General features: G+C 43.3%; 3 protein-coding genes across 3 annotated transcripts; all 3 read right to left on the bottom strand.

The window, feature by feature from the left end:
* Nucleotides 1-425: 425 nt before the first annotated feature.
* On the bottom strand, nt 426-4,214 carry LOC110284901 (protocadherin beta-16-like). Its single transcript, XM_021150895.2, has one exon. The coding sequence runs from the start codon at nt 3,545-3,547 to the stop codon at nt 1,148-1,150; it is 2,400 nt and encodes a 799-aa protein (XP_021006554.1). The 5' UTR covers nt 3,548-4,214; the 3' UTR covers nt 426-1,147.
* A 3,059-nt stretch (nt 4,215-7,273) lies between these two features.
* LOC110284899 (protocadherin beta-8-like) lies at nt 7,274-11,905 on the bottom strand. The gene has a single exon (XM_021150892.2). It carries the CDS (start codon nt 10,875-10,877, stop codon nt 8,469-8,471), a length of 2,409 nt encoding a protein of 802 aa, XP_021006551.1. The 5' UTR covers nt 10,878-11,905; the 3' UTR covers nt 7,274-8,468.
* Nucleotides 11,906-12,540: 635 nt separating this feature from the next.
* Nucleotides 12,541-15,325, bottom strand: LOC110284911 (protocadherin beta-7-like). Its single transcript, XM_021150907.1, has one exon. The coding sequence runs from the start codon at nt 15,194-15,196 to the stop codon at nt 12,794-12,796; it is 2,403 nt and encodes an 800-aa protein (XP_021006566.1). The 5' UTR covers nt 15,197-15,325; the 3' UTR covers nt 12,541-12,793.
* Nucleotides 15,326-16,024: the final 699 nt, after the last annotated feature.

Below are 16,024 nucleotides of genomic sequence, written 5' to 3'. Positions count from 1 at the left end.
ACCAGCACGCGTCCTTCAGCTCCTACCATCTGAAAATCACGCTATTATTTCACATACTTTGAAGTTTCTGTTGTTTTCCTTTAGTTTATCTTTATTTTCTTAAAACAGCCTTCATCGATAGAATTAAAGAAAAGCCTTACCTTTGTTTAAATGTCCCTCTTACAAAATCTAATACAATCTATTTACTGTGCCTTGAATACAGACCAGAACCGTGACAAATCAGTACAGATCCTAACATTGCTGAAAGCAAGGATATAGCGATAAAATACCTTCATCAAAATTTTTTTATTCAAAGGCCTACAATATTCTAATTTTCCCTTATAAGCAAGTGACATAGATTAAACCTTAGAATGTGTATAGGAAAAAAGATTAGATAGAGCTGCAAATCCCATCTCTGTTGAATGAAAAAAATCACACCATCTATATGATGATAAGTATACATTGTTTATTCAAAAGATTACTCAAAAGAGTGTGACTAGATTGTAAGTCATTGAAAACTCAACGCCAATTTCTAGGTTTTCATGCAGAATTAAAAGAAAAATTTATATACTTCTATTTGATGCCTTCTAATGCCAAAATTACCTTGATTTTCACAAATTTAGGCACATGTACACCAACTCAATATCTTACAATACTATTCTTATTTTCAGGTTCACTAGATACTTGTATCACTTATGACAAATTAATTTTTAAATAAAGATAAACAAAGAAAAATAAAACTATAAAATACTAGCATAACTTAAGGCAACTATTATATATAACAAAAATCAAAGGTGGCTAATCACCAAGTCTGACAGTATAGAAAGGAAATGCAGAAATACCAACTATTAGATATGTATATAGCGTGCAACACAGTATTTTAATAATTCAAGAAGTCTAGGAACATAAAACATGGAGAGCAAATGAGGAAGAAAAACAAAGTGCTAGAAAAGTTTCAGCGAATGCATTAACTGAAGAGAAAACCTTTTGGTTTTCTGAGAGCCTATGAAAAATCCTGTGCGACAAATATGAGTAAAACCAAACATTAGGCCCGAGCATGAAAAAGGACGGGCAAAGTGAAAATTAAAATTGTTGCTAGTCACAGGTGAACAGACGTTAGCTAATCAACAACAATATTGGGAAGTAAATACTGTTAAGACGCTTTCTGTTAATGATAAAATCCAAAACTATTGTGGATCGAGGAATTTCCCTCTGTTTCTTTACCAGAGCACTGGTCTAGAGAACTAGGGAGAACTGGCTTTAAGAAGTTAAACTCACTGGTCCCAGAAGAATCGCCCATCAGACATACATCATACTGGTAGCTCTGGGACAGGGTCCCCACACCTCTGACATCCACCAGATGGCCAGGAATGTGGCCCTCAGGCACGGAATAACCACTCAGAGAGGCCGCCCTGGCTCTCCTGCACAGCCTCACCCCCACAAACAGCAGCACAGACAAGAGGAAGAGAGAAGACACAGATGCCAAGGCTATGACCAGATACAGTGTTAGAGCGTCCTCATCGTGCGCGGGATTGCGCGCCACCTCTGGCAGAGGCAGGTAGGGCTGAGAGAAGCCATCCACCACTAGCACGTGCAGCGTGACGCTGGCAGAGCGCGGAGGATCGCCATTGTCCTTGACCAGCAGGACCAGCCTGTGCTTGGGCACATCGCGCTCGCTCAGCAGCCTGGTAGTGCGCACCTCGCCATTGTGTGCCCACACGCTGAACAGCCCGGGCTCCGTGGCCTTGAGCAGTTGGAATGACAGCCAGGCATTCTGGCCAGAGTCGCGGTCCACAGCTACCACCTTGGTGACCAGGTATCCGGGTTCCGCCGCCCTGGGCAGCAGTTCTGTGCAAGGCGCAGAGAAGTTCTGCATCGGGTAGAGCACGAAGGGTGCATTGTCATTGTCGTCCAGCACCACAACGCGCACCAGCGCTTGGCTGCTGAGCGCGGGCGAGCCTTGGTCTATTGCACCCACGTGGAACTCAAAGACCTGCAGGGCCTCATAGTCCAGAGCTCTGAGCGCGAACAGCTGCCCATTGTCTGCGTTGATAGAGATGAGCGAGTCCAGGGCCAGCTGCGGGTCGTGGGAAGGCAGCAGCGAGTAGGTGATGTGGGAATTGGAGCCAGCGTCAGAGTCTGTGGCACTGATGGTGCCTATGTGCATGGCGGGGCTGTTGTTCTCGCGGACGAACAGGGTGTATGAGGTTTGGTTGAAGGCGGGAGCGTTGTCATTGGTGTCAGAGACCTGCACTGTTATGGTGTGCTGGGTTGTGAGCCTGGGTGTGCCCAGGTCAGAGACAGTGATGGTGATGTTGAATTGCTCTCTGTCTTCCCTGTCAAGTGCTCTCTTGGTCACTAAAGTGTAAAAGTTCTTTCCTGAAGATTTTAGAAGAAAGGGGAGGTCTTCTTCGATGGAGGCAATCATTTTTCCATTGTTCGCTGAATCAGGATCTTTAACACTGAAAACAGCAACTACCTCGTCCGGGGAGTTTTCTGGGACTGGGCTGGTAAGAGCAGATAGCATCACTTCTGGGGCATTGTCATTCACGTCCACCACCTTCAGTAACAGCGTGCATTTTCCCGAGAGACCTCCCCCATCCGTGGCCTTGATATCCACTTCATACGAGGGAATCGTTTCAAAATCCACCTCTTTTAATAGCCGAATCTCCCCGGTTACAGGGTTTACTTCTAACGTTTTGCTAATATCTTCTGAAGGCTGAGAAAGTGTATACAATACTTTTCCATAATCTCCACTGTCCAAGTCATTGGCTGAGACTGTGAGTACCAGAGTACCCGTGGGGCTGTTCTCGGGAATTTGCACTCGGTATGTTGGCTGCTGAAACTTGGGTGCATTATCGTTGATGTCCACTACTTCAATGAGAACCTGAGCTGTCCCAGACCGGGGAGGGGAGCCACCATCCAAAGCTGTCAGAGTTAATCTCAGCTCAGGTTCCTCCTCTCGATCCAGTTCTTTCTCCAGCACCAGCTCTGGGTACTTCCTGCCATCACTGCGGTTGCGGGTTACAACCAGGAAATGAGAGTTTGAGCTGAGCCTATAGGTCTGGATATTGTTGATTGCTACGTCTGAGTCCAGAGCATTATTTAAAGGGAATGTATCTCCCAGAGCACTGTTTTCTGGTATTCTCAGTATCATTTCTCTTTCACTGAACACCGGAGAATAGTCATTTATGTCCATCACCCTCAGTTCAGCCTGAAATACCTCTAAAGGGTTTTCCATTAACACTTGGAAGTGTAGAACACAAGGCTCAATGGGGCCACATAGCTCCTCTCGGTCCAGTTTCTCATTTATGAGCAAATCTCCAGATTGAAGGTTGAGCTGCAAATGCTCTTTGTTTTCCTGGGAAATGATCCGAGCCCTGCGACTGGATATCTCTGCCAGTTCCACCCCCAGATCTTTCCCAAGATTTGCCACAAAGGAGCCCCTCTCTGTTTCTTCCTCTATGGAATAGGGACCCAGTTCTGCCCCTGCCCCAGACACATGCAGCAAAACAAAGAAAGCCAGGACTTGCCTTTGTCTCAGATTGCACATCCATGCAGTCTCCATGGCTCTTTCCTCGGCGTTTGCTTCACAGTAGCTTCACATATGTCCAGGATCGTGACAGCACTATCTCATAGTCCAGAACGTGAGAATCAAGCCTCCAAATAGAATATTTAAGTTTTCCCACTCGCCTATGCTTTGGCCGAAAAAGGCACACCCTTTGCTTCTAGGTGGTGAGAAACTGGCCCTGACAAGGGAATTACAGAAGCAATTTCTATGCTCTGTCTTCTTAACCTGCAGCGCCACCGTGCGGTCTCACGGAGCCTTACATTTTCAGATTTAAAGGCAAAATTTTCCAAGACCCGTGGACTAAACTATGTAACCGCAATCACTGGCTTCTTTTTCTTTCTTTTTCTAAGTTGCTTTCATGTGTATGGACAAAACACTGAGCTATTGTATGAAAACAAGTACAAAAATAAATTCTCACTCCTGGTGTTGAGTATGTAATGCTGCTGCTGCTGTGTCAATAACCAAATGAGATAGTGTATTCAACACTTAACCTGAGAACACACACACTAAGAGGTAAAAAATGTCTCAAAAATAACCTGGGGACAGTTTTGCACGCACATGTTTTCCACCATACACAGTACAGAGTAACAAATGAGTAGGCAATGCAAAGTTTCAACCTGCAAATTCTACACAATATAGACATGCTTTGTTAAAGTACGATGGATTGCTTCTTCTATTCAATATCCAAGGGAGAGAAGTGTGGGTTTTCCCAGTGTTCAACTACCAGAAAATTATTTCATAAGTAGACATATGTGGACCTCGATTGATTCTTATATTTGGCATAAATAGTGTCTGTGCTTTGATATTTAAATATATCCTTCCATTTGAAAGTATAAAGTTTCGAGCCTTCTAATATGTTAACCATGTGGTTTGCTCATCATCAAGGTCAGTTTTGGAGCGTATATCTTACACCAAAGAAGAACCTCGCATCCTTTAACAATTATTTTCTCCTTTCCCCTATGCAGAGCCTAAAGGAATGATCAGTCTCCTTTTCTGGTCTCTACTGATTCTCGATTGTAAACTTCCATCCGACCAGAGTGACAGAATGTGTGGACCTCGTGGTTACCTTTCCTTCCCTTAGCCTGACGCCTGTATGGTTCATCCAAATCCTAGCGTGTGTCAGTATTTCATTACTTTTTCTGGCTCATGCAGGCTCATGTGTACTTGGACATCTGCACTGTTTCTACCCCTCTGCTCTTCTGAATATTGTTTCTATGAAGATTTACGTACCTATTTTTTTGTGGACATATTTTTGTTTCTCTAGGAGTTGAATCGCTTGCGGTATGATAGCTCTATGTTTGACCACTTGAAAATCTAGCAGGCTGTCTTTAAAAATGGCTGCAGCATTTTATACTTTGTCAGCCATGTGTCAGGGTTTCAAGATTATGACATTCTCCCCCAAATCTGATTTTTTTGGTTCCAGCCATCCAAGTAGGTATGAGTGTCTTGCTCTGATGTTGATTTGTGTTTTCCTGATGAGGTTGTTGCACAGTTTTTCATGTGCATATTAGCCATAGGTTTATCTTCTATGAAAAATAAATATCTATTCTGGGTTTTTCTTATTTTTAATTGAATTGTTCATCTTTTAATAATTGAGCTGTGAGAGTTTGAGAAATAGATTTAGATTTTAAATTTATTATAAAACAGAGTTTAAATTCTATATTGAATTTAGATTGAAATTGGATCATCATCTTTGTATTTTTGTTTGTTTGTTTATATAATTTGAATTGAGTTGCAGTGAAAATTCACAATGGACAGGACAGGGAGTTCAGTGATAGAGCACATTTAGCATTTGTGAAGCTTGGGGTTTGAACTCCATTACCACACAAATGCCGATGCCCTTATCAATTCATAGTTTTTGGTAATGGCTCTACAAGTTTGTTTAATTATATTCCTTAAGTCAATGAGACCTAAACTCTTGTTATAATAAGCTTTATGTGCCTCCATTTGACAGTAGGTGGTATTGCTAGGCAGAATAATAACCACTCAAATATACCATAGAATCTGTAATTATATTATCTAATCTGGCAAGAGAATCCATTGCAAAGCTGATTAAGTTAAAGATTCTTTGAGTAGGAGATTGTCCTTCATTATCTAAATAGGAGATTTATCAAATTTGGATAAAGAATTTATTTATTTATTTATTTATTTATTTAGATAAAGAACTTTTATTCAAAGAATATTTTCAGAGTGGGTCAGAGGAAATGGCTATACAAGAAACATTACATGCTGTGAAGTTGAAGGGACCATGCACCAGGTAATGTGGACAACATCTGGATGGAAAAGACAAAAAAGGTTCTATAAAGTCTCCAGAACACAATGTGTTCCCATGGACTTCTCTTGTTAGTTCAATTAGACACTTATTGGTTTTTTTTTTTTATTTACAAAACTATGGGATAATACATTTTATTGTTTTAAGCAACTTCCTGTGAATTTTCTGACAGCAACAGAGAAACAAAACAGGACATAAATATGGAGTATTGTGTCGAAACACCAAAAACTGATAGCTTCTATATGAATAGTATGATTATTTTAAGTGCTAAAAAATTTCTTATTCAGTTGTGCTGAGTCGTTCTTTTTAAAAAGTCATGTATGGCCCTCTGATGTTTTATAGCATTATTTAAATGAAGTCATCAATGGGCATTATTTTGCCAAAGATAAAAGGTTAACTGCACCAGAAAGTAATTGGAAACATCATTTTCTACAGAATTTTAAGAATCTCTCAGTTATTTAAGTGTGAAAATTAATCCAGAACATTGCTTGTAGTTTCCTTAAATTAGTTTTCAGCTAAACTTCTAGAAAGCAATTGCTTTCAAACACATACACAATGCTGAAGTGAGCATAAGCTATTCAATTTTAATAGTGGGCTCACTGTATACAAAGTATATAATATTTTAGAGTTTATAGAAGATGACTGAAGAGACAGATACAAGGTTCAATAAACACAACCATAGAGTGATTCTGCTGCCCATATAGGACAACTCACTTCCACAATAAAGCATATGACTCATTGAGTACCCACAAGAATATTATCAGGCTGATTTCTCCGTCATGAAGAGCAGTTGTAGTGTGATCCAATTTTACTTAGGTCATTGATTTTTGTGAGCGCTTTGGGTTATTTTCTAAGCAGTGTGGTCAGTGCTATAGAAAGAAATACAAACTATGAGCTAAAGATTACATTTACACAAGGTCATTTTTTATTCATAGAATGGGACAAATGGATTTCTCTCCATAGGAAAATAATTCTACCAGTATATGCTTATCAGAAAAGCATATTACTAAGAACGGGGTCATTAGAATCAGGTAACTAGGATTGTATCTCAGACCTTTCCTTTTATTGCCCAGAATTGTGACCAGTTAGTCAGTGTTTCCACAGAGCTCTCTGGCTAGTCTAGATAACTGAGCAACGAAGGTAGACATCAACTTCTGACCTCAACATGCAGAGGCGCAAGGACATCTGCAAGCACTCACACACCAACAGGCACACAAACACACAAACAAACACACAAATAGATTCCATAGCATGAGAACTGACCAAGCTAGAATAATGACATGGGACTTCCTTTATTTCTGAATTTTTTTGTTTTTGTTTTTTCAAGACAGGGTTTCTCTGTATAGCCCTGGTTGTCCTGGAACTAACTCACTTTGTAGACCAGGCTAGCCTCGAACCCAGAAATCTGCCTGCCTCTGCCGCCCAAGTGCTGGGATTAAAGGCGTGCGCCACCACCGCCCAGCTTATTTTTGAATTTTTAAAAAGGCTTAGAAATTGGCAATGCATGGAATAATATAAGAACTCCCGAGTTGCCAGGGATCATCTCCGCTAAGTCCATTTGATGCTACTTTAGCCTGTCACTCCTATCACAGAGCCAACATGAGTATTTGTGCACTCATGATACCATGAACATCCTAGGAAGAACATAGTATGAACAAAGGGTGAAATCCCTTTCCAGGTGAGACATCTCCCTTTACAAGTGTTCTTGGGCGTTTACAGTGGTAGATCAGAGAGACAGTCCTTAGTTGGTATGCATAGGTCCCACCAGTTTCTCTTCAACTGAAGAGCTGTGGAAGGTACCACATCTTACATCTCACTATAAGCTAGCCATATGCCCTAATCTATTTGCTAGAGGAAAAAAAGACAGTGAAAATGTATTCTTTTAACTAAGCATATGACTGACAAGAAAGAAATGTGGAACGACAACAAAGAAGGAAAAAAAATCAATACTGGCTGATGCAGTTTCTCTGACTGGCAAGTATTTAACAGAAGCGAAAACTCAATGCTACTGCCATGCTCTTTCAACCTACCAGGTAAATAAGGGACACCGTTCTGAAACCTCAACACCAACCAAAAAACAAGCAAGCAAGCAAGCAAGCAAGCAAGCAAGCAAGCAAACAAAGTAGGAAGCAGTTTAAAGTAGTGATATGAAAACTAATAGCAAGCTAATGAGGAGCCATGTGGTTATCTAAGATTTTTAAGAGAAAACATCAACAAAGACAGTCCATAGTGGCCAAATAAAGCAAAAGGCAGAGCCCTCAGTGAGCCCCTCGTTCTCCTATCTGATTAGACCTCATTGTGTTGAGCATTGCTATGTAGTGTGTATTCAGTGGTCAACAATGAGTGAGAGAACACACCCTGAATTCCATCTGAATGGATTGAATTGATTTCCCCTTTTTACCCTCTTGTACATTCCCAAATCATCCCAGAACAAAGATTTGTGCAACTAGTGACACATTAAACAAACAAACAAGCAAAATTAAAATATTTCATTTTCCAGTCTGGAGAAAAGCTGAGATACTTTCTAAAACCACGGAGAGAATAGCCTGCAAACAAGTTTTAAGTATGCTTTAGAAGTTCAAAATGGGCACAGCAAGAAAAGTAGTTGAGTATATGATAAAATCCATTACACATGATGAAAAGCAATTATTTTAACTGAATACCAAAACTCCAGTCGTTCCTAGAGTTGGGATTTTCACCCATTTCTGGTCTAAGAGAATGGTCTTGAAAATTAGGTAAAATTGGTTTCAGATATTTGAACTCACCAGTCCCAGAGTCTCCGGTAAGACACACCTCATATTGGTAGCTCTGAGACAGGGTCCCTGTGCCACTGACATCCACCAGGTGGCCAGGAAAGTGTCCCTCAGGCACAGAGCAGCCACCCAGAGAGACCTCCCTGGCCCTCCTGCACAGCCTCACCCCCACAAACAGCAGCACAGACACCAGGAAGAGAGAAGACACAGAAGCTAAGGCAATGACCAGGTACAATGTGAGCTCACTGTCCTCATGGTCAGGATCACGCGCCACCTCAGGCAGAGGCAGGTAGGGCTGAGAGAAGCCATCCACCAGCAGCACATGCAGTGTGACACTGGCAGAGCGCGGAGGATCACCATTGTCCTTGACTAGCAGTACCAGCCTGTGCTTAGGCACTTCGCGCTCGCTCAGCAGCCTGGAGGTACGTACCTCACCGTTGTGTGCCCACACGCTGAACAGCCCGGGCTCCGTAGCTTTGAGCAGCTGGAATGACAGCCAGGCATTCTGGCCAGAGTCACGATCCACAGCCACCACCTTGGTGACCAGGTAACCGGGCTCCGCCGCCCTGGGCAGCAGCTCAGTGTAGGGTGCAGAGGCGTTCTGCATCGGGTAGAGCACGAAGGGTGCGTTGTCATTGTCGTCCAGCACCACCACGCGCACCAGTGCCTGGCTGCTGAGTGCGGGTGAGCCTCCGTCTGTGGCGCCCACATGGAACTCAAAGGCCTGCAGGGCCTCATAGTCCAGTGCCCTGAGCACGAACAGCTGCCCATTGTCTGCGTTGATGGAGATGAACGAGGCGAGGGCCAGCTGGTGGTCGTGGGGCGGCAGCAGCGAGTAGGTGATGTGAGCATTGGAGCCTGAGTCTGAGTCTGTGGCACTGATGGTGCCTATGTGCAGGGCAGGGCTGTTGTTCTCGCGGATGAACATTGTATAGGAGGCTTGGGTGAAGATGGGGGCGTTGTCGTTGATGTCAGAGACCTGCACTGTTAAGTTGACTTGTGTTTTCAGGATGGGACTCCCCATGTCTGCAACGGTGATGGTGATGTTGTATTCTGCTACAGTCTCTCTGTCCAGTGGTTTTTGTGATAACAGCGTATAAAAGTTTTCCCCAGAAGGCTTTAGGAAGAAGGGTAGATCGTCCTGAATGGAACAACTTATTTTCCCATTTTCTCCCGAATCTAGATCAGAAACGCTAAAAACTGCCACCATAGTTTCTGGTAAGTTCTCAGGGATGGAGTTGGTAAATGCAGACAGGATAATCTCTGGAGCATGGTCATTCACATCCATGACTTGGGCCAGAATCGTGCATTTTCCAGAAAAGGTCCCAGCATCTCTTGCTTCAATATTGAATTCATAGGACTGAGTCTTTTCAAAATCAAGGTGATCTTTCAATCGTACTTCCCCTGTCAAGGGGTGGATTGAAAATGTTTTGCTAATATCATCTGAAACCTGGAAAAGTGAATAGGAGATCTCTCCATTGACTCCAATGTCCTTGTCTGTAGCAGAGACAGTGATGATCAGAAAGCCTATTGGACTGTCCTCAGGGATCTGCACCCTATAAAAAAACTGCTCAAATTGAGGAGCATTATCATTGATGTCCAGGACTTCAATGTGGACTTCAGTAGTTCCAGACCTAGGCGGAGAGCCGCCATCCTGCGCTGTGAGGGTTAGCCTGAGCTCAGCTTCCTCCTCTCTATCCAGTGCTCTATCTAGTACCAGTTCAGGGTATTTCTTGCCATCGCTGCGTTTCCGAGTGAGCACACGAAAATAGGAATTGGAACTGACCAGATAGTTGTCAATGCCGTTTTGGCCTACATCCATGTCCTGAGCACTCTTCAGAGGAAATGTAGCTCCAGGAAGACTGCTTTCTGATATCTTTAGCATGATCTCTTTGTCCAGGAATTCTGGAGAGTGGTCATTTATGTCTGTGACTTCTAGCTCAGCTTGAAAAATATCCAAGGGGTTGTCTAGCAACACTTGGAAGCTTAGCAAGCATGGCTCTGTATGCCCACAAAGTTTTTCCCTGTCCATTTTCTCATTTAACAGCAAATCCCCTGTCTTCTGATTCAGCTGCAAATGTAGTTTGTTACCTTTAGAAATGACCTTAGCTCCTCTCCGGGAGAGTTCCAGCTGCCCAAGACCCAGGTCTTTTACTAAATTGGTTACAAAGGACCTATCCTCCTTTTCCTCCACCACAGAATAGCGCCTCAGTTCCCCTGCAGTCGTTAGAGGGAAGCCTAATAGGAGAAAGAAAAACAGGACTTGCCTTTGTCTGCAAATGAGCTTCCTGCTGGCCTCCATTGTTCTTGGTGGTACAGAGTCCTGAAGGATGTTTCAGCAGAACTATAAACTCCCCTAGTATCTGGTACTGTAGTTATCTCACCAGATACCTGAGAATTCTTTCAGTCCTTTTTCGAGGGCTGAGACCTCCTTTCTGAAGCATCCAGTCCAGGCTTCTCTGGGCTTCCGGGCTTCTGCAGGATTTTTTTTTTTCTTTTCCCCTATTAATGGAACCACAACTGCCTTCTAGGTTTTACTTTCTTATCCTGCAGCGCCGCCTTGTGTTCTCACAGCATCTTAACATTTTATGTGATGAAAATGGATGTTAAAAACCTAAAGCTACCTTTATCTGGCAGTGGGCAAGATAAAAGTCCCACCTCCCTTATTGCTGTGCCTTCCTGGGCAGACAACTTCCTGAAGGTCACACAAGAGAAATGTCATTGCTGGAGAGTTTTTCAATAATTCTTATTGAGTTTGGGGTAAAAGGTACACATTTAAATCACAACCTGTAAGGAAAAATATTTGCAAGAAATATATACATGTGTTTGCATGTAGGTTCCTTGTAACTGAAGATTTGGGGAATTATATATTTTTAGTGTGATGAACTACAGAAAGAGTATCTGTGATTCTTGTGCAAATTATTTATCCTCTTTGCTCTAGATTCCTTATCTACAGATGAGATAATAGTGCCTAGGTCCAAGGACTGTTGTGAATCCTCCATTTTCACAAACAAGAAACAGGAGTTTCTGGAGGGAGAGTAACCCAACACTATATGGAAATTTGGTGTAGAGAACTCCCTCCTTCTCCTCTCCTTCTTCTCCCCATCTTCTCTTGGTTCCTGAGACAAGGTCTCTCTACGTAGCTGTTGGATATCATGGAACTCTTTCATAGACCAGGCTGCTTCCAAATTCACAGAGATTCCACCTGTATCTGCCTCCCAATTATTGGCATTAAAGGTGTGTTTTACTATGCCCAACACTCAACTTTTTTAGACGTTAAGATTTAGTTAAGTGAGAGCTTTAAGAGTAGTTGGATAATAAACTCCCAGTGGTGTGTGTGTGTGTGTGTGTGTGTGTGTGTGTGTGTGTGTGTGAGTTTATAAGGAAGTGAGGCTGCAGGCTAGGCTAAGCAGAGTGTAGCTATTTCTGAATACAGGAGAGGCTGATGAGCAATGTGAGTAGGACACATGATATCTAGTAATAGAAAACAGCATAATGTTGCCAAGTCACCTGCCTGGAGATGGACAGAACAAGGAACCTTCCACACTTCAAACAAGAAAAACAAAATGGAAACAATCAGGAGATGCTCTGCTCTGCCAGTTAATAATTATGGATCTTACCAAGTCTCTACCAACTTCTACTTGTTCATTATTGAGATACCGCCACTTATTGGCTTCTTCTGAAATAAAGGTGATAGGCTGAGGCCTGTGGTAGCTGAAACTTGAAAGTCGGGCAGGAAAATAAAAAGTTCAAAGCTATCCTGGACATGGACACAGAGAGACCATGTCCCCAAGGTGATGAAATCATGTATGATGCACAGTAATTACTAAAGAAACTTTAAATTTTTTATATAATATAACCTCTCAAAATGTAGGGTATGTCTACATTTATATGTAATTCCAGTAGACACAGAACATAATTATAAATGAAAAATGTAGATATGGAAAAACAGTTTAAACCATCTCTACCAAGATTTGTTGTTTAATAGATTGCAGTTCAACAAATCTTCAAAAACAAAGAGAAATCAAATTAGATTTGAGATAGCACACAACACACGCATCTCATAAATTAAAGAAAAGGTTCTTGGGAATAAATACAGGTATTCTTTTCTGTCCTAAATTAGTTAACTTCTAGATGTTAACATGAAATCATTCTTCATTACACAACAAGGGTATAGTTTACATTAGAGCTTCATCCATGGGCAGAAGGGATTAGCTTTCATTCTATTTCTCTCCCTGTGCTTTCGGTTAGGAAGTTAGAGGCAATTGGACTTAGAAACTTAAATTCACTGGTTATCCCTGATCCTCCAGTCAGACACACTTCATACTGGTAGTTCTGGGACAGGGTCCCTGCACTGCTGACATCCACCAGGTGGCCAGGAAAGTGTTCTTCAGGCACAAAGCAGACACCCGGAGAGGCCGCCCTGGTCCTCCTGCATAGTCTTACTCCAACGAACAGCAGCACAGACACCAGGAAGAGAGAAGACACAGAAGCCAAGGCAATGACCAGGTACAGTGTTAGCTTATCATCTTCTTGTGCAGGATCGCGCGCCACCTCTGGCAGAATCAGGAAGGGCTGAGAGAAGCCATCCACCAGCAACACATGCAGTGTGACACTGGCAGAGCGTGGAGGCTCTCCATTATCCTTGACCACCACTAGCAGCCTGTGCTTGGGTGCATCTCGCTCGCTCAGCAGCCTAGTGGTGCGCACCTCACCATTGTGCGCCCACACGCTAAACAGTCCGGGCTCCGTGGCCTTAAGCAACTGAAATGACAGCCAGGCATTCTGGCCAGAATCGCGGTCCACTGCCACCACCTTGGTGACCAGGTAGCCAGGCTCCGCAGCCCTGGGCAACAGCTCAGTGTAGGGTGCAGAGGCGTTCTGCATCGGGTAGAGCACGAAGGGTGCATTGTCATTGTCGTCCAGTATCACCACGCGCACCAGAGCCTGGCTGCTGAGTGCAGGCGAGCCTTGGTCTATTGCACCCACGTGGAACTCGAAGGCCTGCAGGGCCTCATAGTCCAGCGCCCTGAGCGCGAACAGTTGCCCATTGTCTGCATTGATGGAGATGAGCGAGTCCAGAGCCAGCTGCGGGTCGTGGGGCGGCAGCAGCGAGTAGGTGATGTGGGCATTGGAGCCTGAGTCTGAGTCTGTGGCGCTGATGGTGCCTATGTGCAATGCAGGGCTGTTGTTCTCACGGACCGACATGGTGTAGGAGGTTTGGATGAAGGCGGGGGCGTTGTCGTTGATGTCGGACACCTGCACTGTTATGGTGTGTTGGGTTGTGAGCCTGGGGGTGCCCAGGTCGGTGACTGTGATGGTGATGTTGTATTCAGTGTTTGATTCTCTATCTAAAGGCTTCTCTGTTACCAGAGTATAGAAATTTTCCACAGATGGCTTCAGGATGAAAGGAAGATCATTCTCAATGGAGCACAGGGTTTTCCCATTGTTCCCTGAATCTCTGTCTCTAATTTTAAATACAGCCACAACTGTCTCTGGTGAATTTTCTGGAATTGGGCTATTAAGTGACGACAGGAGAAATTCAGGTGGATTATCATTCACGTCCATTACCTCTACAACCACAGCACACTTCCCAGAAAGTCCACCACCATCTCTGGCCTGAATAGTTATCGAATAAGTTTGAATCGCTTCATAGTTGAGTTCGCGTTTAAGATAAAGTTCGCCAGATGTAGAATTGATTTGAAACGTTTGGAGAATTCTTTCAGTGGCATAAGAAAACGTGTAGGCTATCTGTCCATAGCTTCCTGTGTCTAAGTCCCTGGCAGACACAGCGACAACCAAGGAGCCAACAGGGGTGTTTTCAGGCGACTGAACTTTGTAAAGTGGCTGCACGAATTGAGGGGAGTTGTCATTTATGTCCAACACCAAAATTTGCACCAAGGCTGTCCCAGATCTGGGTGGAGAGCCACCATCTAAGGCTGTGAGAGTTAAAGTGAATTCTGGTATTTCTTCCCGGTCCAGCATTTTATCCAGTACCAGTTCAGGAATGATAGTCCCCTCCCCTCCATCATGCACGTGAATATGGAAATAATCATTGGGGCTGATGGTGTAGTTACTCAGGCTGTTCGTTCCCACATCGGCATCCTGTGCCCTCTCCAAGAAGAACGTCGCCCCTGGCATGGTACTTTCTGATATTTTCAAGAGTATTTCTTTGTCTAGGAATACTGGAGAATTATCATTTATATCTTTGATATGTAGCGCAGCACGATAAATATGAAATGGTCTTTCCAACAGCAACTGGAAAGTCAGCACACAGGGCTCTGTGGGGCCGCATAGGTCCTCTCGGTCCAGCTTCTCATTTAGAATTAGTTCTCCAGTAAGTGGACTGAGCAGTAAAAATCGTGTGTTCTGGTCTGAAACAATTCTAGCTTCCCGGGCTGACAGTTCCCCCAGCCCCAACCCCAAATCCTTTGCTAGATTGGCTAGGAAAGTGCCTCTCTCGGTTTCCTCTGCCACAGAATACTGAAGCTGTTCGGCGCTAGCCCAAGACGCTCCCAGAAACACACAAAGAAACAGTACTTGCCTTTTCTGCACAGCTTGCTCCAATCTGGCCTCCATTCTTTCCAAGACTTTCAAAATAAAACCCCAAATTCCTTCCATTTAGCCTCAAGCAGCTCCCTGGAATGCCTGCAGCTGGAATCCTTAGGAATGACCCGGACACTAGCAATTCCTGTGAGAAGAGAGGGGTGCCTTCTCCAGGGCTTGCTACCGCTAGCTATATCATTTCCTATGGCTTTGTCGGAAGTCTGAAATATATCCTTTGTGCATCCCTCCCCTTTCCCTTTCCATACCTTTCCTCTTTTTAGCCTGCAGCGCCACCTTGCGTTTTGTGAGTGCTATTCTCTTTCTCAAGAGTAGAAGAAAAAAAAATTATCTTGGATTAAAAGCACTCCTCACCAGTGTTTATACTTAACTCGGACTCCCTACCAAAATTTAAGAAAATCTGAAAAGCTGTTAGCATTATTTATCTTTTCCTAATATTGTCAGCAGTGTCTCATATCCTATCTACCTTCTACTTGTGATGAGACTTGTAAAAACTTCAGGTAATTGACAGTTTTAAAATCCATGTCCCCCCCCCCCCCCAAAAAAAAATAGCCTTTATCTAAAAAAAAAAAAAAAAACACCACCACCACCAAAAACCCAGGAACACCAACAGGTGTAAAATACAATGAGCCTGCCTTTTTCTCACCTTCTCTGGTTTTTAGTCACACCTCTACTACTGATTTTAAAAGTGTATCTTAGTCTCAGACATCAACTGAGTCCTTTGTAAGCTGGGTTACATTTGAAGTCTTTAATGTCTGTTTTCACTTGCAATGTATTAGGAAAATTGTTGTGTAATAATTATGCTTCCCACCCTTATTTAGTAACTGTCTAGAAAATTGTCCATTTCTTCTAGGTTTTCCAGTTTTGTTGAATATAGGCTTTTGT

The sequence above is a fragment of the Mus caroli genome, chromosome 18 (assembly GCF_900094665.2).
Source record: "Mus caroli chromosome 18, CAROLI_EIJ_v1.1, whole genome shotgun sequence".
NCBI lineage: Eukaryota > Metazoa > Chordata > Mammalia > Rodentia > Muridae > Mus > Mus caroli.
This window is presented reverse-complemented; position numbering and strand designations above follow the sequence as displayed.